Raw genomic sequence first — 25,669 nt, forward strand, 5'->3', positions numbered from 1 at the left:
AGCTCTTGATCTTGGGCCCCCTCTGGTCCTTTCTCATCTGTAGAAGTGTGGTGGGGGTGGGGTGGGAGGTTTTAACCTGGATGGCCACAAAAGTGCCAACCAGCTTAGCTGCTCTGGACCTCAGCTCCTGAAATAGCTCATCTGCACTCACCTGATGTGAGGCAGGGGCACTGGTGTTTAAAATGCTGAGATACCTCTGCTCCTGCTGGTAAATAGATGATCTCCTCAGCCCCGGGGCATCATCCCACTATCACAACCTCCCTGTGGTCCTGCAACTAAAGGCCCTGCTCACTAAGGCCTCCGGAACACTGCTGCACGTACTGCTTGGTAGGCGATAATGGTACTAGTTGCTAATTATTTGTAGTGTCACCTTTAGTTACAAAGATGCTTAGGCTCAGGAGCCTGCCTTCAAAGAGAACTCCATCTGTCCTGGGAGACACACAGAGAATCAGAGTGCACCGGACAAGAAGCCCCACAACGCCCTCTCCAGCTGGGTGCTGGTGTCTCCCCATTCACCAGATACTTACTGAGCACCTACTTTACACCAGGCACTATTTTATTTTATTTTTTTTTAAAGAAACATTCTATGTTTTTATTGATTTCAGAGAGAGAAAGGGAGAGGGAGAGAGAGATAGAAACCTCAATGAGGAGAGAGAATCATTGATTGGCTGCCTCCTGCATGCCCCCTACTGGGAGTCAAGCCTAAAACCCAGGCATGTGCCCTGCCCTGAACTGTGACCTACTGGTTCATGGGTTGATGCTCAACCACTGAGCCACACCGGCCAGGCACCAGACACACACACACACACACACACACACACATATATATATGATTTTTTAGAGAGAGAGATAGAAACATCATGAGAGAGAAGCATCATTGATCAGCTGCCTCCTGCATGCCCCCCACAGGAGATTGAGCCCACAACCTGGGCATGTGCCCTGACCAGGAGTTAAACCAGTGGCCTCTTGGCTCCTGGCTTGACGCTCAACCACTGAGCTACACCAGCCGGGCTAGGCACTATTTTAATGGTAGGAATGCAGAGGAGTACAAGCCAGATAAGGTCCCTGTCTCATGAAACTTCCATCTTAGGAGGAGACAGATGATAAATAAGGAAACAAGATAATTTCTGATAATAACCAATGCTATGAAGAAAATGAAATAGTATTATGAGGTAGGAAGTTATGGGGCAGGGGGTTGCCTTCATTTAGAAAGGCAGGGAAGGATGAATGGCCCAGGCAGGGGGAGTGGGGCATGCAGAGTCCTGGAGGTGAGGAACAGCTGGGTGTATCTGAGAAACAGAAAAGACAGTGTAAATGGAAAACAAAGGCTGGGGGGAGAGTGGGATGCGATGAGGTGGAAGAGGTGGGTAGGGACCTGATCACATAGGGTGCTGTGGTGGAGCATTTGGATTTTATTCCAAGTTCAGTGGGGGTACTGACTGGATTCAGGCATGATCTCGGTGATGTGAGTTTCCTGAGAGCAGCACTGTGTCCTTGATATTCTGCTCCCCCCTCCTCTCCAGCGCTGGCATCTAATAACAATAATAGTGGCTTTTATCCAACATTTATACATCATGGGCCAGGCACTGTTCTCGGGATTCTCTTAATCCTCACAACGAGCCAATGCTATCGGTTCCATTATTATCCCACATTACAGACAGGAAACCAGAGGCTCCAAGAGGCCGTGTAGCTTGCCAAAGTCGCCAGCTAGTGCTGGAACCAGGATTGGACCCCATGCGATCTGGATGCTGAGGAGTCCAAAGGAAGAACTGGAAGAATCCGTGAGCACCTGAGAAATTCTGAATAGCAAGAGGAACAAGAACAGGTCACTGAAATCCTAGGTTGGGATGAGAGAAAGACTAGCTGGTTGGTCCTACTGGAAAGGGGAGAGAAGACTGGGACGCAGAAAGCCAGATGGAGGGGTCCCTCCTGTCTTCCTCTGAATATAGCAGACAAGCCTCAAAGCTGAGGACCCGGCTGCCTAAGGCTGACCTCCCGGGTCTTAGCTGCCCAGCAGGCTGAGCTTTCTCCAGCCTAACCTGGGGCCCACAGCTCTCTCTCTCCGAACAAGTTAGAATCACCTTAAACCTCTGTGAAAGAGGGGGCAAGAATGAGGCATAAGGCAAGAGAAAAGGCTCCTCCTGCCCTCAGCAAAAAACCCTTGCATCTTTCATGAAAGCACAAGTGGTAGGGAGAGCCAAGGTGAAGAGGAACAGCCATGGAGGGAGAGCACGGTGCTGGGCACTTTACTCATATTCACGCTTCACCCAAGTCGGTCACAGATGAGGAACTGAGATCAGATGTTATAGAGCTTGACCAAGGTCACACCGCTAATAAACCAGATTCACTTCCCAGTCTGACTGTCGCTGCTCAGTGCCCAGGCACCCCAGGAGCAGTCTTATTTTCCTGCGGGTTTGCACTCTGCTGCCCCCACCGACATTTCCCCGGGTACTGAGCCCCATTGCCCACCTCCCAAACAACCATTTTGCCTGGTCCTATCGTTTCCTTCCTGCTCAGCCCTTTCTGACCTCCATCTATTTCTCCTGTGCCCGTCGGAGCATCAGGAACTAGGTTTCCTGTCCACCCCAATTTGCCTTGGCAGTCCCCCTGGGCATACAGTGACCCCCGAGGGTCTGTGTTCCAGCTGCCAGGGCCCCCAGGGCTGGGGTCTGTTGGGAGTTGGGTCAGACTGGAGTTGGAATGGAGGAGCTCTCCCTTCAGACGCATCTGGAAATTTAGAATTCCTCTACCAGCCTAAGAGAGTTGGAGTCTGTTCAGGATTCCCAGACCCGTGCTCAGGTCTGCACTCCATCTCAGAGCCAAGCCCAGAACCAATGTTGTCCATCCTCATGTTCACCCCAGAATCTCTCCCTAATCCACGGGGTGTAGGTCCCACCCCTCCCCTCGGCAGAGGTTTCTTCATAGGTACCCAGGCAGTAGGGAAGGGAAGGGGTGGTATTTTCAGAATACCAGTCAAAGCAGGTATCTCACCTCCTCCTCCCCTAGAAATGCCTGGATGTGTGGGCCTGTGAATGTGGAGGGGAAACATCTATCTGCCCAAGGCCTAACGTTCCCAAAGGGCCTTAAATTAGACTTTCAACGTTATTGCCAAATGGGGTTATACAGAGAATCTATTTTTTTGTGTGTGTTTTTGTGGATATAAAAGTAGATATGAACAAGTTCAGTGGCCAAAAATAACTTCACAGGGTGATCTGATCATAAATTCCTAACTGGGCAGGTTATAGGGGGTATAACTTCTTTGGTTAAAGGTTTTTTAAGCAAGTCCTGCCCATTGTTCTTGTGCATCTAGGTTAAGATACCTTTGAAATGCCAGAAATAATCCTCTTTTCCAGACCCCTTGAAGGTGACTAGATTATGGGCCCCCTTAACCACCTTCAAGGGAGCCCATAATCTAGTTAGCTATCTGGTTACCTTGCTTTCTCCTACCTTCATGTAATCTTCCTTAAGTTCCTTCCTTAGTCATCTTCCCCCACCCCCCAGCATTTGAGATATTAATTAAATTTATTTATTTATTTATTTAATTTATTTATTTGTTGTTGTTAATACTCACCCGGGGATATTTTTCCATTGATTTTTAGGGAGAGTGGAAGAGAGAGGAAAAGACAGAGAGAAACATCGATGTGAGAGAAACACATTGATTGGTTGCCTCCTGCACTCACCCGGGGGCAGGGAGGAGCCTGAAACCAAGGTCCGCACCCTTGACCCTTGGGTCTGCAGGCCATGCTCTAACCACTGAGCCAAACCGCTAGGGCCATTTGAGATCTTGCTTCCTGACATTGTCCTCAGTTTGGCTCAAGTGACTGCTTAAAAAAATCTCTACAGGTTTGGACGTTTCTTACATCAACAATTTGAAGTGTTAATTTGTTAAATGTAAACATTGAAAATGGACTACAACTTTTCAATCCTGTTTGGCATCTCACCTTTTAAATACCAGGAACTTCAAAAGCGGAAGAAAGAAGGCTTCACTCCAGCCTCTGGGAGGCCTTGATGTGTGTTGTGCCCGAAAAGAAAGACGGGGGGCTGGAGAGAGAGCGCACACCCCCCAAGGAGCAGCACTATGGCAGGAGAGGTGGAGACCCGCGAGCCCTGTCCTCTCAGCTGGAACTCCTGGAAGGCCAGATCCCAGCTCCTCTGAAGGAGTTCCGGCCTTTTGTGCCCATGGTCCCCACTCCTGCTTTTCGTGGCCGAAGTGTGCCAGGAGAGGGCTGGGGCCAGGCCCAGGGGCAGCACCACTCGCCCGCCTGCAGCTCTGGGACCAGACGGTCAGGTTTCATTTCACGTTCTTCCGTCGGGGCCAGAATCCACGTCCAGCCCAGACCCCCGGTCTGCCCCCAAGGAAAGGCGGCTAACCCTGTCACCCCCGGGAAGGCCGTGCCAAGGGAGAAGAGAGGCTCCACTGAGGAGCCCAGGAAGGCGGAAGGAGTGCGTCCCCTCCCTGCCCCGGGAAGACAGATGCGGGCTAATGAAAGGGAGTCAGAGGCGCGGGGCTGGCGGGGGAGGGCGGGGGCGTGGCAGGGGGAGGCGAGCCCCCCGGAGCGAGCGGACCCGACCCCCCCTAGGGCCGCGGAGACGACGGGAGAAAGAAGGCGCGGGGGGAAAGGGGCGGGGAGGGGGCGTGCAGTTTGGCCCCGGGGTCGTGAGCTGAAACTCGACACCGGCCTTCGGAGGGAGCGTCTTCCTTTCTCCTCCGCCCCTCCCCTCCCGTTTCCCCTCCCTCCTTTCTCTTCATCCCCGGGACGGAGCCCCGCGCGGGAGCGGAGAGGGCCCAAGGGGAGGAGAGAGAAACTGCTCTGGGAGGGCAGCCTGGAGCCCGGGAAGGGGAGGGACGGGGAGGGGAGCCGCGAGCCGAAGTGAGCCTAAAGGCCACGCGCAACCCCCGGAGCCTTCACCGCCCTCTTAGTGTCCACCCCACCTCCAGGCGAGTTCGCAGGCCCCCGGCCCCGGCCCCGGCCCCTCCCTCGCCTCCTTTGCTCCTTTTGCTTTGTGGCCTTTTTCTCCGTCCCCAGAGACACCTGGGAGCTGCCCTGGGGAGCGGGGGCGGTGGGGGGGGGGGGGGAGAGGCCCTGTCCAGGGTGCGCGTGAGCGGGCTGGGGACCGGCGCCCCGGGCAGGGGGCCGAGGGTGGGAGCTGGCGTCGGTGGCCCCGCGCGCTGCGGCCGAGGGGTGGAGGGCGGGTGGGCTCCGGTGAGCCCCTCTTTGGCTTTGGAAAGGCCGTCCCGCCCACTCGAGCCTTGTCCCGCTGCCTTCGCGGCACCCCTGGTCCCGGGCGCCCCGAGAGCGAGTGCGCGTGGGTGCGAAGCGCCGGGCCGCCGGGCGTGCGAGCGCCTGGGCCGGCGCAGCCCCACGGCCACGCGCTCGCAGGCCTTTGGGGTCAGCGGGCCTCCTTTCGCCAAGTTGGGCAACTTTGAAGAGGGGCGTATGGCCCCGTTCTAGCTTTCCCTCCGTCCCCAGCAGCGAGGCCGCCGCATTGCTCCTGCCGCCCCGACCACGGTCCCCGGGAGCCTCGCTCTCCGGTCCCGGGTGGGGTTGGGCTGGTTCCCAAACTCGCTCGTCCAGCCCAACCGCCCCGGCGGCTTCTCCCAGCCCTCGGGGCCATTCGGGGCGCCCTGGAGAGGCGTCGAGCGCCTTAGCCCCCTCCTCCTAGCCTGCCCCTGCCCCGCAAGGGAGCCGGACCCTGCGGACCTGGGGTGTCTCCACGGCCTGGGGCGGGCAGCTCCGGGGGCCTGGCCCACCCGGCGGCCCCCGGGAGGCCGCGGGGACAGTACGGAGCGCGCGCCTTTGGATAAGGTCCCGCAGCGACGCCCCAGCCCGCCCCGCTGCTCCTCCTCCTGCCTGGCCAAGCTGCCTCCCATTTGGGGAGTTTGTGGGTTTTCTCTTTCTCCTCCTCCAACCTCTGCGGAGGCCACGACTCAGGCGCCAAAGCTGGGGGCCGCCTCCATGGTGCGGGGCAGCCGCTGCTGAAGTCAGCGAAACTGAGCCTGGCCTGGAGCAGGCCACGCCGGAGGCCAAGGCCATGGCCATAGCCACGTCGGTGAGTCCACCCGGGAGAGGAGGCAGCTGGGCAGAGACCTCCACAGCTGCCCTGCACTCTGTCACTTTTACTTCTGCCTTCTCTTTGTCTCTCTTCTTGGTCCCTTTCTTCTCCAGGACGCTGTGTCCCTCCACTTTTGTTCTGTGTTCTCTCCTCATCCTTCTGTGTCTGGAGTCCCCCTTTTCCCCACCCCCTCCCCCTGCTTCTCTCTTTCTTTCTAGAGGCTGTCCTGCAAAGAGGGGAGGGGGCAAGTCTAGCCCGAGTCCTGTGTGCTCATTTATTGGCGGGAACAGATGGCCGGTGGTGGCTGGCAGGGGCTTGTGATTGGGAGGCCAGTAAAAGGTTGGGAGGGGGCTGAAAGAATGGAGGTGGCTCAGACAAATGGGAGAGGCTGGGGGGCCCAAGAAGGCCCTTCTCTAGAGGAGGGATGAAGGAAAGGGAGGGAATGAAGCAAAGGCAGAGAGATCGGGCAGGGAGAAAGAGAACACAGATGGAGGGGGAGGTGATGTCAGCCAGCCTCTGGCCACTTTCTGGGTACAAAGCAAGGAGACAGCTGGCTGGCGTGATGGGGCCGTGGGAGGAGGCATCCCAGAGAGCGTGGGGCCCACTGCCACCCCCCATTAAGGCAGCCCCTCCCTCACCAGTCAGCTTGGTCCCTGAGGAGGCGGGTAGAGCAGGGGTGACCACACCCATCATCAATCCGTCTATCAGCAACTCTGGCCTGGGTGCTTGCAATTGCCAGGCCCAGAGGTTTGGCCCGATTGGACAGAATTCAAACCTAGCACTGGGAGGAGCTCGCCACAGCCCCACCTCTACTTGCTGTCTTGCACTCCTTGCCATCTGCATTCTAAACAACTCTGTTCTCTGACCACCCTTCCCTGGGCTCTAGGATTCCCAGTGAAAGGGAGGCTGCCACCTGCTTTCCGGCCCCCTCTGAAAGGGTACCCTGGGAAGGAGGCTGGAAAGAGAAGTATGCCTCCCCACAGCCTCCCGTAGTCCTGTAGGAAGAGTTCAATTTTCACTCCTTCTCAGACCGAACTCCTTTTAGTTCCTCCATCTGTGTGATGGTGGGAAAAACCATCATAGTTTTCAGAGCTGGGAAAGAGGGAGATCCTGAAGATAGTGGGTGTACTCTGATCAGCTGTGTAGTCCCAGGAGGGAGATTTTCCTTTTTACCAGAGGTGGGGGTGGGGATATTTATGCTAATGAAACTCACAGGAGCCTAGTAACAGCTAATATTTATTGAGCATTTACTGGCTCTAAGCTTGCCCTGATTGCTTGAGACATTATCTCATCCTGTCTTCACAACATCCCTGTGAAGCTAGTACTATTATTATCCAAATGGATATTCAGATATGGATATGGAATTCTACAGAAGAAACAGGCTCAGAGAGGTTTAACAACCTGCGCAAAGTCACCCAGTTAGAAAGTGGTAGAGCCAAGACTCAAACCCAGTACTGTCTGCCTCCGTCCAAACTGTGCTCTTAAACCCAGTTAGGCTAAATCCCAAGTACTAATTTATAATTTACAGTTAGAAAGAAAAGTGCCATGCTGACCAGGAATTTGTGTCATCTGGTTAGCACGTTTTCTTTCTGTGGGACAATATCCTTCAGAAGCCAATACCATCAGAAAATGGTTTGATGAGTCTAGAATCAGGCAAAAGGAGAAGTCAGTTTGTTGTTGACATCATCCAGCCATGAAGGGCTGGACAGCCTCTCCATCCGAGGGAAACACTAGCCAAGGGAAACACGCACTCATGTTGGCTGAGCAGGGCATCCTCCTCCCCAGGGCCTGGTGGCCAAATACAGCCCGCCAGGGATCTTCAGCTTGAGACTTTTTACTGAATTAGCCCATGTGGATTACTTGCTCAATAATGCCTAACTACCTGCTCTCCACCATCACTGTCTAAGCCACCACTGCTTGGGATGCTGCCAGCAGGGGCAGTCACTTAGCAAACATAACTGAAGCGGAATATGTTTCAACTAGAGGCCTGGTGCACCCCGGGGGGGGGGGGGGGGGGAGGAGGTCCCTCAGCCTGGCCTACACCCTCTCGCAGTCTGGGACCCCTTGGGGGATGTCCACCTGCCAGCTTAGGCCCACCTAAGCTTGCAGTCAGACATCCCTCTGGCAGCCCGGGAGACCCCAGCAGTGGGGAGCGGGCCTAAGCTGCAGTCAGACATCCTTAGCGCTGCTGAGGAGACGGGAGAGGCCACCGCCACTGCTGCTGCGCTTGCAGCCTTCAGCCCGGCTTGTGGCTGAGCGGAGCTCCCCCTGTGGGAGCACACTGACCACCAGGGGGCAGCTCCTGCATTGAGCAGTGCGTGTCATAGAGACCAGTCGTTCCTGGGTCATTCCACCATTGGGGTCAATTTGCATACTATCCTTTTATTATATAGGATTATATAGGACACTGTGAGTGGTTTGAGCTTGAGTCTACCAAAGGACATTGTGGACCCAGAGCCCTATGAGGGGTGGCTAGCAAAGGGAAATTGTGTATAAGATGCTTGAGTCATGGACCTTCTTGACTTAACCACTGTTACTAATATAAGAAGGAAAAAGTAGATCCTTTTTAAATATATATATTATTAATTTTTAGAGAGAGGGAGAGAGAAAGAGGAACATTAATGTGAGATAGGAGCATTGATCAGCTGCCTCCTACCAGGCCAATCCAGGCATGTGCCCTGACCAGGAATTGAACTGGCAACCTCTTGGTGCATGGGGACAACGCCTAACCAACTGAGCCACATCGGCCAGAGCAAAAGTAGATCCTTTTTTTTTTTTTTTAATATATTTTATTGATTTTTTTACAGAGAGGAAGGGAGAGGGATAGAGAGTTAGAAACATCGATGAGAGAGAAACATCGATCAGCTGCCTCCTGCACCCTCCCCCCACTGGGGATGTGCCCGCAACCAAGGTACATGCCCTTGACCGGAATCGAACCTGGGACCTTTCATTCTGCAGGCCGACGCTCTATCCACTGAACCAAACCGGTTTCGGCCAAAAGTAGATCCTTAATGTTTGCGATTGTGCAGAGGCGGTAGAAGAGTGATTGAGAGTGTAGGCTCTGGCTTGGCCGATGTGGCTCAGTGGTTGAGCATTGACCCATGAATCAGCAGGTCACGGTTCGATTCCCAGTCAGGGCACCTGCCTGGATTGTGGGCTTGATCCCCAGTCCCCAATAGGGGGCATGCCAATGCTCTATCCACTGAGCCAGACTGGCTAGGGCATCATTGATGTTTCTATCTCTCTCTTCCTCTCTCTGAAATCAATAAAAACATTTAAAAGAGGGAGAGAGAGAGTGTGTGTGTGTGTGTGCAGGCTCTGGAATCAAGCAGCCTGGGGCTCAAATCATGCTCCACCAGCTGCACCAGCTGTGTGTCGTTGGGTAAAGTACTAACCTCTCTGTTCTGGTTTTCTTTCCAAATGGGGATAATGATGCCTCCTCCCTCCTAAGGTTGCTGTGAGGATGGAATGAGATGAGATGATTAGCGCAAAGACTTGCACAGTGTCTGGATACATAATTTGCACTTGGTATCTGTGACTTCTACCTGAGCTTGTGGCTCTCCAAGGAAAAAGCTTAGGTGTCCCTACCAGACAGGACTGAAAACAGACTGATAAATGCTTGCTCTTGGTTGGTCCATCAGCCTCCCTACACACACACACACACACACACACACACACACACACACAAACACACGCATCTATGTATCTACGTACTTTTCTCCATGGTAACCTCATCCTCTTCTGAACCTTATTTGCTCAGATTGAGAACAAAACAGTTGCTTGGGTTTCTGTTTTCTTCCTTATTATGCCTAGGTACTATCTGGGCTGGGCCTCTCCCAGCCCCTCTCAGAGTAAGGGGTCTCTGCAGTTGCTTCATCTAACCTTTGGCTTGTGGGGGATGCTGACTGGGAAACGGAAGGTAAAGGAGAGTCTATGGGATACCTTAGCAGGACTTCCTTGTCTACATGAGGCTTTGAAAGAAATTCATTTAGCATATACACTGAGTGGCCAGATTATTATGATCTCTGAATGCATATATCTCAGTGTATATCCTATATAATAAAAGGCTAATATGCAAATTGTCCCCTCAACCAGGAGTTCGACCAGCAGGCAGGCCGGCCAACCGCCCATATTCCCTCCCCCTGGCCAGGCTGGCCGGACCCCACTCATGCATGAATTCATGCACCGGGCCTCTAATATATATATATATATATATATATATATATATATATATATATACACACACACACACACACACACACACACACACACACACACTGAGTGGCCAGATTATTATGCGTTCAGAGATCATAATAATCGGGCCACTCAGTGTATTTATTGAGCACGGATACCAGGTCAGGCCCATTTGCAGAGGCTAGGAATATAATAGTCCTTCTCACAGGGCTTACACTGACTGTATGGGTAGAAATCAATAATAAAAATAGACAAATAGTATAAAGTATTATGAAGGAAACAATGGATGGAGACAGACACAGAATGGGGTGGAAGAAGAGTGAAGAAAAGATCTCTTTGAGAAGGTGACATTTAAGCAGAACTGAAGGGTGAAAAGGGGCCAGTCAGGGGAAGAGCCTTCTGGGTAAATGAAACAGCATGTGCAAAGGCCCTGAGGTGGGAAAGCGCTTGTCTAGTTCAAGGAAGAGGGAGAGTGCAGGGAATGAAGTGGGAGACGAGGCAGCGCCGCCTGGAAGAGCTGAGCCAGGAGGTCGGGTTGTTAGCTTGAGGGAAATGAGCTCTAAAGTGTTTTGAGCAGGAGGTGCCGTGACTTGATGTGTTTGTGAAGACCCCTCTTCCCACTCCCACCTCACCCACCAGGCCCAGCTGGCCCGGGCACTCTACGACAACACCGCCGAGTCCCCCCAGGAGCTGTCCTTCCGCCGAGGGGATGTTCTCCGGGTGCTGCAGAGGGAGGGTGCAGGTGGGCTGGACGGCTGGTGCCTCTGCTCCCTGCATGGCCAGCAGGGCATTGTGCCCGCCAACAGAGTGAAGCTCCTTCCCGATGGCCCGGCACCCAAGCCCAGCCTCTCCCAGGTGCCCCCAGCCGAGCCTGGCTCACCATTTCCAGCCCCAGAGCACAGCAATGAAGACCAGGAGGTGAGAGCTAGAGCCCTCCCAACCCCAAGCCAGGAGACCCCTTTCCCTTCTGCTGGTGCCGGCAGTGAGGCTGGGCGGGGAGAGCCCTGAGGGGCTCGGCTGCAGGAAGCCTGGCTGCCAGCCCTTTCTGGGATCTCCTTGCCCTTGGGACCGGGAGGGGGTCGGAAGGTGTCTATGCTCCTTCAGGGCACATGTTATCTGATTCCCTGGTCTCCCCTCTTCCTGACCCACATGTCTTGGTTCCCCAGGTGTATGTGGTGCCACCCCCAGCTCGGCCCTGTCTGACCTCAGGATCTCCAACTGGACTCTGCCTGCCCTCGCCTGACCCCATCTACAAGGTCCCCAGAGGCAGCGGGACCCAACTGGCTGCCCCTGGAGGTGTCCTGGAGGTGAGGACTAGAGGTCTGTGTGTATGTTGGGCAGGGAACCGTACAGCTCTGGAGGGAGTCCAGTGCTGAACCTGATGGTGACTAGCTGCTCCCTCTCCAGGTCTACGACGTGCCCTCCTCTGCCCTCCGAGTTCCCTCCAGTGACCCCTATGACTCCCCTGCCTCCTTTTCCCGCCCTCTGGCCCGGGTCACCCCACAGGCCCCTGGAGAGGACGAAGCGCCCTATGATGTGCCTCTGGCCCCAAAGTCACCGTCAGAGCTGGAGCCAGATCTGGAGTGGGAGGAGGGCCGAGAACCAGGGCCCCCCCTCTATGCTGCCCCCTCCAACCTGAAACGGGCGTCAGCTCTGCTCAATCTGTATGAAGCGCCCGAGGAGCTGCTAGCCGATGGGGAAGGCAGCACTGATGAGGGCATCTACGACGTGCCCCTGCTGGGGCCAGAGGCACCTCCAGAGCCCCCAGGAGCCTCCACCTCCAATGACCCGGACACCCTGGCCCTGCTTCTAGCCAGAAGCCCTCCGCCCTCACACAGGCCCCGGTTGCCCTCTGCAGAGAGCCTGTCCCGCCGCCCTCTGCCTGCCCTGCCTGTCCCTGAGGCCCCCAGTCCTTCCCCGGCTCCTTCTCCTGCTCCAGGCAGAAAGGGCAGCATCCAGGACAGGCCTCTGCCCCCACCTCCACCCCGCCTGCATGGCTACGGGGGCCCTAAGGTCGAGGGGGATTCAGAGGGCCGGGAGGCGGAGGACGGTTCAGCAGGACACCACAATGAGTATGAGGGCATCCCGGTGGCCGAGGAGTACGACTACGTCCACCTGAAGGTGAGCTCGCCTCCAGCCACCCCTCCCAAAGTGCCCCCTGGAGAACCACAGGGAGGAGGGAGGAGGGAGGAGGCCTGGGGCCCACATGCAGACCCTCCCTTCCTCCCTTCCCTCCTTCCCTTCCACTGGCCCTGCACTTGGGGCCCTAGTACTTGGCCACACCACTTGTACCAGTGCTGTGTTCCTCCCCTAAACCCATCCTAGGGCCCCTGAGCCCTCTGACTTGCCACCAGAGCTGTCTCAGACCTGGAGTCCAGGACTGCAACCTCTGATGGCAGCAGAGACCTCCAGAAGGAAGGGGAAGTGGAGAGGGCCAAGGAGGCCACCCTGCCCTGTTCCTCCACCCCTGCACTGAGACCCTGACCCCTCCTGCAGGGTATGGATAAAGCTCAGGGATCTAGGCCCCTGGACAAAGCCTTGCCCGGGGATCCTGAAGTGCTGGAGAGGGGGCCACCGGAGCAGCAGGTAATCCTGTGGGTGTGATGCCGAGGAAGGGGGGCAGGAACATAGGAGGAGGAGGAATAGTCTTCACTGAACTAATAGGATAGGGGTAAAAGCTCATTGACACCGAGCAGTTGGAGAAGACGAGTTAAAATCCAAGAGGAAGGAGCTGGAACTTAGAAAAGGATTTCAGGAATTCAGAAATCGGGGAAAGAATGTTGGAGAGGAATCAGAAAACCAAGCAGTTGCGAGCAGCAAGTTTCTGGGCTGTGGGTCAGAGCGGGGCCAGGTGATTTCTGAGGCTCCTTCAGCTGAATTCCTGGGTTCCTAAGAGACCTGGCTCCTAATCCCGGCCCCACCATTCAGACGCCAGGGGCTCTGAAGTGGCTAATCTCTCTGGGCCTTAGGAGAGTGAGCTGGTCTCCTTAGTCTTAATCACAGTGGCTACCATTTACCAAGTATTTACCAAGTGCCAGACCCTGTACTACGCACATCACATGAGTCAACACTAACCACAGCCATGGAAAGGACTCATACAGGGCATCCAGTGTGCAGTGCTCTGTTGTGAGCCCTTTCTATCTACTGCATCGAGTTAACTTCACTGCAGCCTTAGGGGGGCAGATACTAGACCTGCACTATCCAATATGGTAGCCACTCGTCACATATGGTTATTGATTACTTGAAATGTGGCTAGTCTGAATGGAAGGGTGTGTGATATAAAATGCACACCAGATTTTGCCGACGTAGTATGAAAAAAAAAATCTCAACAATTTATATATTGAAGACATGTTGAAATGAACGTTTTTGTATATTTGGAGTTTAAAAACAAAGTTTCTTTTTACTTTTCTTAATGCGGCTACTATAGATGTTAAAATTACATGTGTGTTCACATTATGTTTATTTTGGACAGTGCAGAACTAGCTTCCCCAGTTTAGAGATAAGGAAATAAAGACATTCAGAGACTTGTTTGAGGTTGTTGGAATCCAGATTTGTCTGGCATCAGCTCTGAGCACTTTCCTGCCGCTCGCTATGAGCATCTAAACGTTCTGACGGCAGAGGTAAGAGCTGAAGGGATTGCACTAGGAAGAAAGGAAGGGCTGGGGACAAAGGGAGGGGAGGAGAAAGGAGGAAGAGAGAGCAGAAGTGACACTAATGAGAGCGGTCCCACTGACCACTCCTCTTGCCCTCAGGAGGTCCTGTCCCCAGGGGAGCATCTGGTTCTGCCCTCCGGAGACCGGCAGCTCCTGCACTTCTATGCAGGGCAGTGCCAGAACCACTACTCAGCATTGCAGGCAGCCGTGGCAGCCCTGATGTCCAGCAGCAGGGCCAACCAGCCCCCACGCCTCTTCGTGCCCCACGGCAAGCAGGTGGTGGTGGCTGCTCACCGCCTGGTGTTTGTTGGGGACACCCTGGGCCGGCTGGCAACCTCCGCCCCTCTCCGAGCACAGGTTGGGGCTGCAGGTACAGCGCTGGGCCAGGCATTGCAGGCTACGGTGCTCGCTGTCAAGGGGGCTGCTCTGGGCTACCCATCTGGCTCTGCAGCCCAAGAGATGGCACAGTGCGTGACACAGCTGGCGGGGCAGGCCCTGCAATTCACCACCCTGCTCACCAGCCTGGCCCCCTGAGGGCCCCCAGCCCTGCTCTGCCCCTCCCCTGCCTGCCAGAGCTCCCTCCAGTCCTTGGGCAGCTGGAGGTCTCTGCCTTAGGCACCAGGAGAAGTGGCAGTCTTTCCCCCTTCCTGTCCCTTCCAGTCATCTCAATCTCTCAGAGGCGTCTCTTCCCTCCATCCACAGCTTTTTGTATGAGCCATTTTGTATAAATTATTTTTATTTAATATTATTCCCTGCTTTGTCAGGAGCAGGTGCCAGGCCCTCTGGGGCAGCGGGGAACTGGACTCTTCCTCCTCTGTCAGCCTGGGGTGGAGGTGCTTGGTCATGGCACTGCCGCCCACCTCTGCAAGCTTGGCCCCACAGAGACTCAGGTGACGGAAACCTAGGCCACCCGGAGCCCCTTTCTGGTCCTGTTTCTTGGCCGTACAGCACCTGTGCCTCACTGTTCGTTGAGAATAAGAGCAGTACCCTGATCGCGGGGAATGTGAAGGTCTGGGAGAAGCCAGAGACCGCCTTCCCACAGGAAGCTGGAGAGAGCTGGCCTCAGGCACTGGGTGTGCAACTCAATAAAACCTGCTGTCTGGCTCCCTGACTGTTTCTTGAGAGCCTGGGGGCAGTGTGTGTGGGGGGAGTGGGGCATAGGTCTGGTGCCCCTGAGTCCAACCTATGGGGTACACACTATGGACAGGATGCCTTTAGGGGTTTGGGGGAAATTAACAACTGTTCATTCAGCAGGTTCTCAGCTCCCATGAGGTGCTGTAGTTCTGAAGGTACATTGTGGGGGTGGAATGGACACAAACGAATCAGTTAAAAAAAGTAAAATTTTGTTTTAATCTGCCACAGATTTGACAGTTGTGGGTAATAGAAATGAACAGGGTGATGTGAAGAACTAACTAGATGAGGGGAGAGGCCATGGAAAGACTTTAGGATGGTTGGGAGGTGATATCGGAACTGAGACCCCAAGGATAAGAGAACCCAGAAGAATCTGACAACTAGCATTCCAGGAAGACAGACACTGGTGACTGATTGGAGGCCTCTCCAAGACCTCCTTGTCAAAAAGGGGTGTTATCAGAGAGGTGCCCATGTGGAGAGGCCGGCCACACGGAGCCTTTGGAAGTGCTGTGCTCAAGGGTCACCCCAGCTCTCACTTTGCACCACAGGATAGCTCTGGCCAGCTGGAGAGTGCTGCTGGCCAGCCTGTGTGCCCTGTCCCTTGAGTTAACCCAAGAAGGTCAGTCCCTTAACCTCTTCTTCCCAGGCTTCCTGCTGACCGTCATTCTGGACACCATCTTTCAGAGAAGCTGAGGGGCTGATGAATTTAGTGTGTGGGAAGTCCATAGTCCTCAGGGCTTTGGTGAAACAGATGAACTGAAGCACAGATGGGGATCACCAACCATTTGCCAAAAAGGGAGTCCAAGCCACAGATCCATTGCTTCAGTCCTGCTTTCCTTTTTTCTTTTCTTTTCTTTTTTTTTTTTTAATCCTAACCCTAGCATATTTTTTCCATTGATTTCTAGAGAGTGGAAGGAAGGGAGGGAGGAGGAGGAGAAAGAGAAACATCGATTGGTTGCCTACTGCAGGTTGCCTACCCGGACTGGGAACCTGCAACCAAAGTACATGCCCTTGGCTGGGAATCGAACTGGCACGGCTTCAGTCCAGCGGTCACCAACCTTTCGGACCTCATGGACCACCGGTTGGCAACCCCTGCTTCAGTCCATGAGCTGGCGCTCTAACCACTGAACACACCGGCCAGGGCTCAGTCCTGCTTTCCTAAGATGATGCCCTGGCACAGTGACTGGATTGGAAGCACCCCAAAGTTCAATCACATCCTAATGTCTTAGCATTCCCTATGCATTTGCCTCTTTCATTATGGGTTCCTTGCTCATTTCACTCTTAAAAGAAAACTCATTTCCAGGTTCTGGGGCCACCAAGATTCACCCCTACGTGTTGAAGACCTGTAACAGGGGCAGTCTTCCATCATCCAGAAAGAATTTTAAGAGATCAGCTTGGCATTAGAGCAAGTCCCAGAAACATCATGTACCTGTGTGTCTGCAGTAAATCCTGTCAGCCCCTCGGAGTCCGTCTCAGCTTTGATATGAGACGGACCATAATATTCTCACAGGGTTGTTGCGAGGTCCTAGCAAGGTGATGCATATGAACAGCCCAGCACCACATAAAGTTAAGGGAACGATTCCAGGACAGACACAAGAACACGGATACATAAATCCTCAGGGGATGTTGGCTGTGCCAGCACCAAAGTAAACCCTGAGGAGGTGCTGAAATGAGTTGGGGGGAGGGAAGTGGTGGGAGGCTGCTAAAGGCATCAGAAGAGTTTCCCATACTTGGAAAATTTCAGAACAGGAGAGAATTTCAGAAGTTGGTTCGGTGGAGAGGAGAGGGAATGGATTTCCTGACAGTCTGACAGGACACTCCAGTCCTTATCTGAGATAAGAGAAAACAGTACCTATTAGGTATCAAACCTCTTAGACAAGTGTATCTCTAATGGGGATCTGGTTAAAAGGCCTGTGATTCCGCATTTCTAACAAGCTCCCAGGTGATGTGGGTGCTCCTGGTCTGTAAATCACACTGAGTCGCAATTCTAGGAGTTAGGGAAGGCTTCTCAGGCAAATAATGCTTGAGCTGACAGCTGAACGGTAAGGACTTGACTAAGGGGGAGGAGAAGCCTTCTAATATAGGACAAGCTTGTGGCATTACAAAACAAATCAAAACAAAAGAGTCCAGTGTGACTGCAGTGAACGTTTGAGAAGTGAGATGGAGCTGCAGAGAGCATGGGGCGAAGCATGCAGAACCATGTATGAGCTGTCTAACATACTATCTACCTTGATGGCGAGGAGAAGCCATTCAAGGTTGTTAAGCGGGAAAGGGACATGAACTGATCTGCATTTTGAAAAGATCACTCCGTCTGCACTCTACATAACAGATGGGGAAAGGATGCGGAAACACGGTGGACACAGCACCAGTTAGGAATTAGGAGGCTAAAGCAGTCTGTGCAACAGGCAGCTTGACTAATGGTGGTAGAGATGGAGAGAAACGGAAAAGAGGAGAATTACATAGGAAGTACTAGTAAAATGGGCAGGATTTTGAAAAGGATTTGATGGGGCAGTAAGGAAGAGGGCCCTCTGAGGACTGTCACCTGAGCATCTGGCCACAATTGGATGACGAGGGGGCCATTCATGTAGGACACACTTGAAGACAACCAGGTTAGTAGGGGAAGAGCATGGTCACATTGGGTTTAAGGTCCCTATGAGTCATCCAAGGTAAGAGGTCAAAGAAGAAGGCTTCAAGGGTCGGACTCCGATGAGAGGTTGGAGTGAAACTGATGGTCAACAGTGATTGAAGAAACAGATTTCTCCCTCCCCTACTCCCGAGCAGGGCCTAGCTGCATAAAAACTCTCTACTGTTGCTTTTTTCGGAAGATGAATTTGAGAGCTCTTGCTCTTCTGTCTTCTTGATTTGGCCAAATCAAATAAACCTTTATCTCCAAGCACCATTGTTTCAGTGTTTATCTTACTAGTGCATTGAGCACGCAAACCTGACCTTCGGGAGGTGGTTCAGTAACAGGAGCTGGAAATGTAAGTCTGGGGACCAGATATGTGTTGGTTTGTATTGTTTATATTGAGGGTGAAGCTGTGGGCATGGGCGAGATCCCCAGGTGCAGGGAACAGTGTGAGCTAAGAGGAGGACCCAGGTAGGACTAAGCCTCTGAGGACCAGACACGGAGTGATGAAGAAGAGAAGGATGAGCCTGCAGTAGAGAAAAGAGGAGCAAGAGAAAGAAAATCAAGCCCTAGCTGGTTTGGCTCAGTGGATAGAGTATTGACCTGTGGATTGAAGAGTCCTGGGTTCGATTCTGGTCAAGGGCACATGCCTGGGATGTACACTCCATCCCCAGTAGGGAGCCTGCAGGAGGCAGCCAATCAGTGATTCTCTCTCATCACTGATGTATCTCTCTTCCCCTCTCCCTTCCTCTTTGAAATTAATCAAATATTTTTAAACTTCCCTTGGGGGAAAAAAAAAAACTTTTATAAAAAAGAGAAAGAGAACCAGGAGAATGTGGGACTTAGCAGTCAAGGAAGAAAGTACTTAGAGGAAGGGGTGGTCAACAGTGCCAAATGCTGTTGAGAAATGGCGACTCACCTGAGTGAAACGCGAGGTGGTCTTGTGCAGGAGGGCAGCCAGGGCTGAGCGCAGTGCCCAAGCCAGCCCTCCATATGCATGTCCTGTACTGCAATGGTCATTACACCCTCCTGACCCCGCAGCAAGCTACTCCACGGTGTCTTGTTCATTCTATTATACCCAAGCCTAGCACAAGGCCAGGCACAGAGTAGAAGCTTCATAAATTTTATTGATGAATCAATGAGTGGATGGATGAATGGGTGGATGGCTGATAAGAACTGGGAGCAAAGAAGGAATCTCTGGCATCTGTGTGGGTTAGCTACCATCCTTCAGCCTTTTCCCCCTTTTTACCGCAATAGCCCTCAGACGCAGGGAACAGAGACAGAGCCCAGGCCCTCCCTCTCCTGGGCCCTGGCCCCCCTTCCTCTCTCTGACGAAGAGTCTGGACCGAAGGTTCTGCTGACGTGAGAAGGGGAGGAGAGTCTGGAGGAAGGGGAGGAGAAATCGGCGCTGAGATCGCAGAGACGAAGGAGGCGCCCGCGGCTGCAGAGCTGCAGAGCGGGGTCTCTGGGCTCTGTGTCTGGGCATCCAGCGCACCACTGGGCCAGAGGACAGCGCATCCTTTCGGCGAGGCCCCGCAGGGCCCCTGAGGTCGACAAGCTGGCTCCCCGAGTGGCCACCGGGACCCCGGAGCCCAATGGCGGGGGCGGCAGCAAAATCGACAGCAATGTAGAGATCACCCCCAACCCCAACGGAGTAAGTGCCTGCGCGCTGAGGACAACGCCATCGCCTTCCGCACCCGCGCCTGGCGTTGTCCTCCGCGCACCCCCGGCCCTTGACTGCCTTCCTTGCTCGAGCGCCCGCCCTCTTCCCTTGCTTTGCAGTTTTCTCCGATTCACCCTTCTTCTGCCTCTCCCCGCCCCACCTCCCACCCCCCACTCCCCAAGCAGGTCGGAACCCTCGGAGATGCGGTGCCCACCGAGCAGCTGCAGGGTGAGCGACAGCGCGAGCGGGAGGGGGAGGGCGACGCGGGCCGCGGCGGGCTGGGCAGCAGCCTGTCGCTGGCCGTGCCCTCCGGCCCCCTCAGCTTCGAGGCGCTGCTTGCCCAGATAGGGGCGCTGGGTGGGGGCCAGCAGCTGCAGCTCGGCCTCTGCTGCCTGCCTGTGCTCTTCGTGGCGCTGGGCCTGGCCTCGGACCCCATCTTCACGCTGGCGCCCCCACTGCACTGCCACTACGGGGGCTTCGCTCCCAACGCCTCTGGCTGGGAGCAGCCCCCCAACGCCAGCGGTGTTGGCGTCGCCAGCGCCGCGATTGCAGCCAGCGTCGCCAGCCGTGTCGCCACCAGTACGGACCCCTCGTGCAGTGGCTTTGCCCCGCCGGACTTCAACCACTGTCTCAAGGACTGGGACTACAACGGCTTGCCAGTGCTCACCACCAATGCCATCGGCCAGGTGAGGCGCCTGGGTGGGCTCCGGGTCGGAGGGCGGGCTGAGAGCCACCCACTCAGGGCCTCACGCCCACTCCATCCTTCTCACATCCCCAGTGGGATCTGGTGTGTGACCTGGGCTGGCAGGTGATCCTGGAGCAGATCCTCTTCATCTTGGGCTTTGCCTCCGGCTACTTGTTCCTGGGCTACCCTGCGGACAGGTGAGGGCTGCTAGGGACAGGGCAAGCAGAGAGGAGGGGTGCTAGGCAGGCTAGCTCAGGCAGCTGGTGTTGGCAAGAGGCCGAAGAGTAGTCGAAGAGTAGTCGCTGGACTCTGCAGCCTTCTCGGGACTTCTGTTCAATGATATGCACCCCCATCCCTGTCTCAACTGCACTCCCCGCAAAGAAATACTTCTTCTGCTACAGGGAATGACTTCACCCCAATTTCCCCATATTCATGGATCAACGGCATCATCTCCAAAGACCATAGCTCCATCTCCATGACCAAAACCCTTATCTCTACGTATAAAAAGTCCTAGCTCCTCCTCTATTGTTCCTATCATCACTAACCACCTCCCTCACCATCCTCATAGATTAATGGATTCATCCCCATTAATGGCCCTATCCGTGTGGACTATTAGCGCCATCTCAAGGGCCTCATTTCTAAAGATAATTATGTTAATTCCTAACCCCATTCCCATTGACCAGTATAGTTCAGCTCCACAAACAAATGATTCCACCCTCATGGGTCAATAGTCCAATCCCCATGGATCAATGACCACAATAGCACCACTCCCCCAGAAATTAAAAGTTCCATCCTCATGGGTCTTCAGTGCTCTCAGATCCTCTCAGACCAAACACCCCTTTTCCATGAATCAGTGGCCTCATCTCAAGGATCAGCTTATCCCCACCAACCAATAGCTTTCCCCAGGGATCAGAACTCCCATCTCCTCTGATTCTCAATACTGTCACCACTGACCAAGTGCTCCATCTCCACTGACCATCCCCATGGATTATTAGACTAACTTCCACTTAATCTACAGTCCTATCCAAATGGATAAATAGCTCAACTCTCATAGATCAAAGGCAACCCAACATTCAATAATCCAATTCCCTAAAATCAATACCTATCCTTACTGCCCAGTAGTCACAAATCCTTTTGGGCAAATTATTCTAAATCCATAGATCAATAGACCATCCTCATGCATTAATGGTCTCACTCTCACAGACCAGTAGCATTATTCCTATGAAATCATAGCCTCATCACCTAAGTCCAATAATTCAGTCTTCTAAATTCAGTAGCTTTAGCCCCATTAACCAATAAACTCATCCCATGGAAATATGGCCCCCCTCTATTGGGTCAATAGTATTACTCCCAATGACCAGTGATCCCAATCTTCATCCCCATAAATCTTTGGTATTATCCCCAAAGATCATAGCCTGGCCTCCAAGGATCAGTAGCCCTATCCATCATCACTGACCAATAGTCTAATTTCCCCTGGTCTGTGACCCAATCCTTACTGATTATCCCCCTGGATTCATAGATTCATCCCCACTGAACAATAGCCCCACCCACACGGACTAAGATTCCCCCACCCCATGAATCAATGGCTCCATCCCCAAAGATCAATTAACCAATCTTTAAGATTAGGAATTATCCCCACTGATCCATAGTCCTAATCCATGGATTAAATCTCCATGCCCATGGGTTAATGGCTCCATCTTCTGGCCAGTGGCCCCATTTCTACTCACCATCCTTATGGACAAACAGACCCTTGCCCTAACCCCATAGGACAATGGCCTCAGCCTCCAAAATCAATTACTCAGTTCCCTAAGATCAATAGCTCCATCTTCACTGACCAATACTATCCCCAGGCACAAGTGGCCAATGGACCCACCTCCACTGATCAGTAACTCCAACCCCATACATATATCAATGACCCCATCTTCTCTGACCAGTCTGAGCGAGACAAGCTTCATCCCAACTGACCTCTATCACTAAGGATGAATGGTTCCAAGTCCCCTTAGCAATATCCCATCCCCTCTGATGATTGGTCTCACTTCCACAGAGAAATGCCCTAAGCTCTGATCAATAGCCCCATCCACAAGAGTCTGGTCCCATCCCCACAGAACCATAGCCATACCCAAGTGCCTGGTTGCCAGACATAACTTACCCATGGTCCCAATCCCTTCCATCTTCTCTAGCCTCGGTCCAACTCTTGCTCCCAAGACCTCATCCTCATACCTCCAGCTGTGAGTTGGGCAACTGGGTCCCACCCAGCAATGCCTCCCCCAGGGGGTCTGGGTGACCAGAGGCCCTGCACACTTTCCAGGTTTGGCCGTCGTGGGATTGTGCTGCTGACCTTGGGGCTGGTGGGCCCCTGTGGAGTGGGAGGGGCCGCTGCAGGCTCCTCCACCGGGGTCATGGCCCTTCGATTCCTCCTGGGCTTCCTGCTTGCCGGAGTTGACCTTGGTGTCTACCTGATGCGTGAGTGGCACCCTCCAAAGAGGTCCTTCCCTTGGGGCTCACCCCTGCCTGTGTACAACCCAGGCCATTCCCACTGCCCCCTAGGGTCCCCTCAGTCCCTTCTTCAGCCCCAAATTTCAGCTGTCCAGACTCTAAGCTGTCTTTCTGCCCAGGCCTTTGAAGGATCCAGGGGTCTTTCATCTATCCACACCCATCTCCTTCCACTATCTTTAAGATTTCCTTGCCCTAGACTTACTGCTGTCAGGTAATAGTCCTATTTTAAAAATAAAATCCTAACTAGCTGTGTGACCTTGAACAAGGGTTGATATGAAGGTCATATAAGGTCTGATATGAAAGAGCCTGTAATGGGGAATGCTGAATACCCATCAGGGACTCTGACCCTCCAGCCCTCCCACATTTGAGCAGGAGAGGAGAGAGGACTGAACAATCTCTCCACTCGTTGCCATTTAGAGGTTAGTCTGTGGGAGGTGACAGCTGCAGCCTCCAATCAGGGTCTGACCTCACTCTCTGCCCTCCTCCCTCCCTCTCTCCTTTTCTCTCCCATGCCTCCTTCCTCCCTGACCTCTCCTCCCTGTCCCTGATGTATCTCCAGGCCTGGAGCTGTGCGACCCAACCCAGAGGCTACGGGTGGCCCTAGCAGGGGAGTTAGTTGGGGTGGGGGGACACTTCCTGTTCCTGGGCCTGGCCCTTGTCTCTAAGGACTGGCGATTTCTGCAGCGAATGATCACCGCTCCCTGCATCCTCTTCCTGTTTTATGGGTCAGTATCACCCCTCACCTGCTGTCCGGGTCATTCTCATCTCCCCCTCCATCTTAGCTCTAGCCCAGAGACCCCCTCTTCTCCACTACCCCTCGTCCAGGCCTGCCCCAGCCCCAGCCCCTCAGAGGGGGGCAGTTTCCCATCCCTGTGTCAGAAGATGGGAGGCTTCACTGTGTACCCCAAACCCCTGCCCCCAGCTGGCCTGGTCTGTTTCTGGAGTCTGCACGATGGTTGATAGTGAAGCGACAGATTGAGGAGGCCCAATCGGTGCTGAGGATCCTGGCTGAGCGGAACCGGCCCCATGGGCAGATGCTGGGAGAGGAAGCCCAGGAGGCCCTGCAGGGTAGGAGACAGGGGTCCCTACAGATGCTCTCTCACATGCACACATGACGGTGCCCTCTGCATGGGTATAGCTGTGCACCTTCTCCCAAGGTCCCCACCACTCATGTGGGAGGACCCTGGGTTCTCTGCTACTCCTTCTGACAGCTCCTCCCTTTCTCTCCCGAAGACCTGGAGAACACCTGCCCTCTCCCTGCAACATCCTCCTTTTCCCTCGCATCCCTCCTCAACTACCGCAACATCTGGAAAAACCTGCTTATCCTGGGCTTCACCAAGTGAGCCTGGGGTCTGAGCCAAGGGCCAGGCCAGTAGCTGGGATGGGGGCTGGCTGGGTGGGGAAGGCATGAGGACCCCCGCAGAGGGCAGCCAGAGCCGTGGAAAGCTGCGGGTGGGGATGCAGGCACCTTTCTGTTTTCCCACTCCTTCTCACAGCTTTATTGCCCACGCCATTCGTCACTGCTACCAGCCTGTGGGAGGAGGAGGGAGCCCATCGGACTTCTACCTGTGCTCCCTGCTAGCCAGTGGCACAGCGGCCCTGGCCTGTGTCTTCCTGGGGGTCACCGTGGACCGATTTGGCCGCCGGGGCATCCTGCTTCTCTTGATGACCCTCACTGGCATTGCGTCCCTGGTCCTGCTGGGCCTGTGGGATTGTGAGCATCCTCCCTTCCCCATAGTATGGGCTCAGCAAAGGGACCAGGCAGAGGAGCCTCAGACAGGCCTCCTAAGACAAGACCAGCCCCTGCCCAGATCTCCACAGTCCTTCCCTGGCCACATACCCTCTCTGTTCTCCCAGTCAATTAGTGAATGCCCAGAGCCCACCCACCTAGCCATAGGATCAGAGAGCAAGGGGATGAAGCGAGGGACTAGGCCAAGCATGGTCTCCCGCCGCCATTCATGCTTCCTCCTTGGTCCTCCAGATCTGAATGAGGCCGCCATCACCACCTTCTCTGTCCTTGGCCTCTTCTCCTCCCAAGCTGCTGGAATCCTCAGTACCCTCCTTGCTTCTGAAGTCATCCCCACCACTGTCCGGTGAGAGTAAGGGTGCTGCCAGGGGCAGGGCCAGGCCTCCCGGTCATCCATCCAGGACAGAGCCCAAGGGATGAAGGAGGGAAGGCTGCTAGAGAAGGGTGGGGGTGAGACCCACAGCTAGAGGCTGAGTGCCAACTCCATCTCTCCCAGGGGCCGAGGCCTGGGCCTGATCATGGCCCTGGGGGCACTCGGAGGGCTGAGTGACCCAGCCCAGCGCCTCCACATGGGCCACGGAGCCTTCCTGCAGCACGTGGTGCTGGCAGCCTGTGCCCTCCTCTGCATCCTCAGCATTATGCTTCTGCCGGAAACCAAGCGCAAGCTCCTGCCTGAGGTGCTCCGGGACGGGGAGCTGTGCCGCCGGCCTTCTCTGCTGCGGCAGCCGCCCCCGAACCGCTGTGACCATGTCCCGCTGCTTGCCACCCCCAACCCCGCCCTCTGAGTGGCCTCTGAGCACCTGGCAGGAGGCTGGCCCACACGGAAAGGTGACATAAGGCCCTGCCTGGTAAGACGATTGGGAGGCTCAGAGGCATCTCACGCCAGCCATCAAGTAGAGCTCAGAGGGCTGCCCCTACCCCCATCTCCTCCCTGCTGCTTTGTGTTCACTTCCTTGGCAAGAGTCAGGGGACAGGGAGAGAGCTCCACACTGTAACCACCTGGTCTGGGCTTCATCCTGTGCCCAAAGACATCTTCCCAGACCTCATTCTTTCTTGCTCTATCCTTCTGTTTCAATAAAGACATTTTGATTAAATGAGCATACCATAGCCTGGACTTCCCTCCCTTCCGTTGTCCTTCAACTACCTCCTGGGGGAAGGTTTCTCAGTGGAACTAAAACCAATGACAATCTCCCTTCTCCTCCCTGTGCCAGGTCCCCTCCTCCCCCACGCTGTGTTAACTTATAGATAGCTACTGCCCGTTACTGATTGCTATGCTGCTAGGACTGGGTTAGGCACGTTACAAACTTCATTTAATCACTTAATCCTTACAACACTGCAAGGGAGGTGTTTGGATCAATTAAAGTTTTGTTGTTGCAAACAATAAAAACGGATTCCAATGAACTTAAACAAAAAGGGAAAT

General features: G+C 54.3%; 3 protein-coding genes across 5 annotated transcripts; all 3 read left to right on the plus strand.

Moving 5' to 3' along the window:
* The first annotated feature begins 5,115 nt into the window (after positions 1-5,115).
* EFS (embryonal Fyn-associated substrate) lies at positions 5,116-15,019 on the plus strand. 2 transcript variants are annotated; one of them, XM_079769772.1, is made up of 6 exons: positions 5,116-6,051; positions 10,888-11,166; positions 11,415-11,555; positions 11,656-12,369; positions 12,745-12,834; positions 14,001-15,018. In XM_079769772.1, exons 1-6 carry the CDS (start codon positions 6,034-6,036, stop codon positions 14,433-14,435), a joined length of 1,677 nt encoding a protein of 558 aa, XP_079625898.1. In that variant the 5' UTR covers positions 5,116-6,033; the 3' UTR covers positions 14,436-15,018. The 2 variants fall into 2 exon arrangements, with proteins under 2 accessions (XP_079625898.1, XP_079625899.1); XM_079769773.1 differs by lacking the exon at positions 10,888-11,166 and having other exon boundaries at positions 14,001-15,019.
* Positions 15,020-18,076: 3,057 nt separating this feature from the next.
* Positions 18,077-23,052, plus strand: LOC307097649 (solute carrier family 22 member 17-like; the record flags this gene model as incomplete). Its single annotated transcript, XM_079767723.1, has 5 exons — positions 18,077-18,107; positions 19,029-19,312; positions 19,504-20,007; positions 20,100-20,203; positions 22,315-23,052. 5 exons carry the CDS (start codon positions 18,077-18,079, stop codon positions 22,715-22,717), a joined length of 1,326 nt encoding a protein of 441 aa, XP_079623849.1. The 3' UTR covers positions 22,718-23,052.
* Positions 22,329-25,631, plus strand: LOC307098379 (solute carrier family 22 member 17). 2 transcript variants are annotated; one of them, XM_079769093.1, is made up of 7 exons: positions 22,329-22,469; positions 23,187-23,227; positions 23,425-23,570; positions 23,736-23,841; positions 23,999-24,216; positions 24,484-24,595; positions 24,746-25,631. In XM_079769093.1, exons 2-7 carry the CDS (start codon positions 23,190-23,192, stop codon positions 25,032-25,034), a joined length of 909 nt encoding a protein of 302 aa, XP_079625219.1. In that variant the 5' UTR covers positions 22,329-22,469; positions 23,187-23,189; the 3' UTR covers positions 25,035-25,631. The 2 variants fall into 2 exon arrangements, with proteins under 2 accessions (XP_079625219.1, XP_079625220.1); XM_079769094.1 differs by lacking the exon at positions 23,187-23,227 and having other exon boundaries at positions 22,334-22,469; positions 24,746-25,630.
* The last annotated feature ends 38 nt before the right edge of the window (positions 25,632-25,669 follow it).

This window comes from Cnephaeus nilssonii, assembly GCF_951640355.1.
Source record: "Cnephaeus nilssonii genome assembly, chromosome: 4".
NCBI classification, from domain to species: Eukaryota; Metazoa; Chordata; class Mammalia; order Chiroptera; family Vespertilionidae; genus Cnephaeus; species Cnephaeus nilssonii.

Coding starts and splice junctions, on each gene's coding strand:
- EFS (XM_079769772.1), top strand. Junction 11,167..11,414: donor ACAGCAATGAAGACCAGGAG/GTGAGAGCTAGA, acceptor TTGGTTCCCCAG/GTGTATGTGGTGCCACCCCC. Junction 12,370..12,744: donor ACGACTACGTCCACCTGAAG/GTGAGCTCGCCT, acceptor CCCCTCCTGCAG/GGTATGGATAAAGCTCAGGG.
- LOC307098379 (XM_079769093.1), top strand. CDS start 23,190: ATGATCACCGCTCCCTGCATCCTCTTCCTGTTTTATGG. Junction 24,217..24,483: donor CCTGCTGGGCCTGTGGGATT/GTGAGCATCCTC, acceptor TTGGTCCTCCAG/ATCTGAATGAGGCCGCCATC. Junction 24,596..24,745: donor GTCATCCCCACCACTGTCCG/GTGAGAGTAAGG, acceptor CATCTCTCCCAG/GGGCCGAGGCCTGGGCCTGA.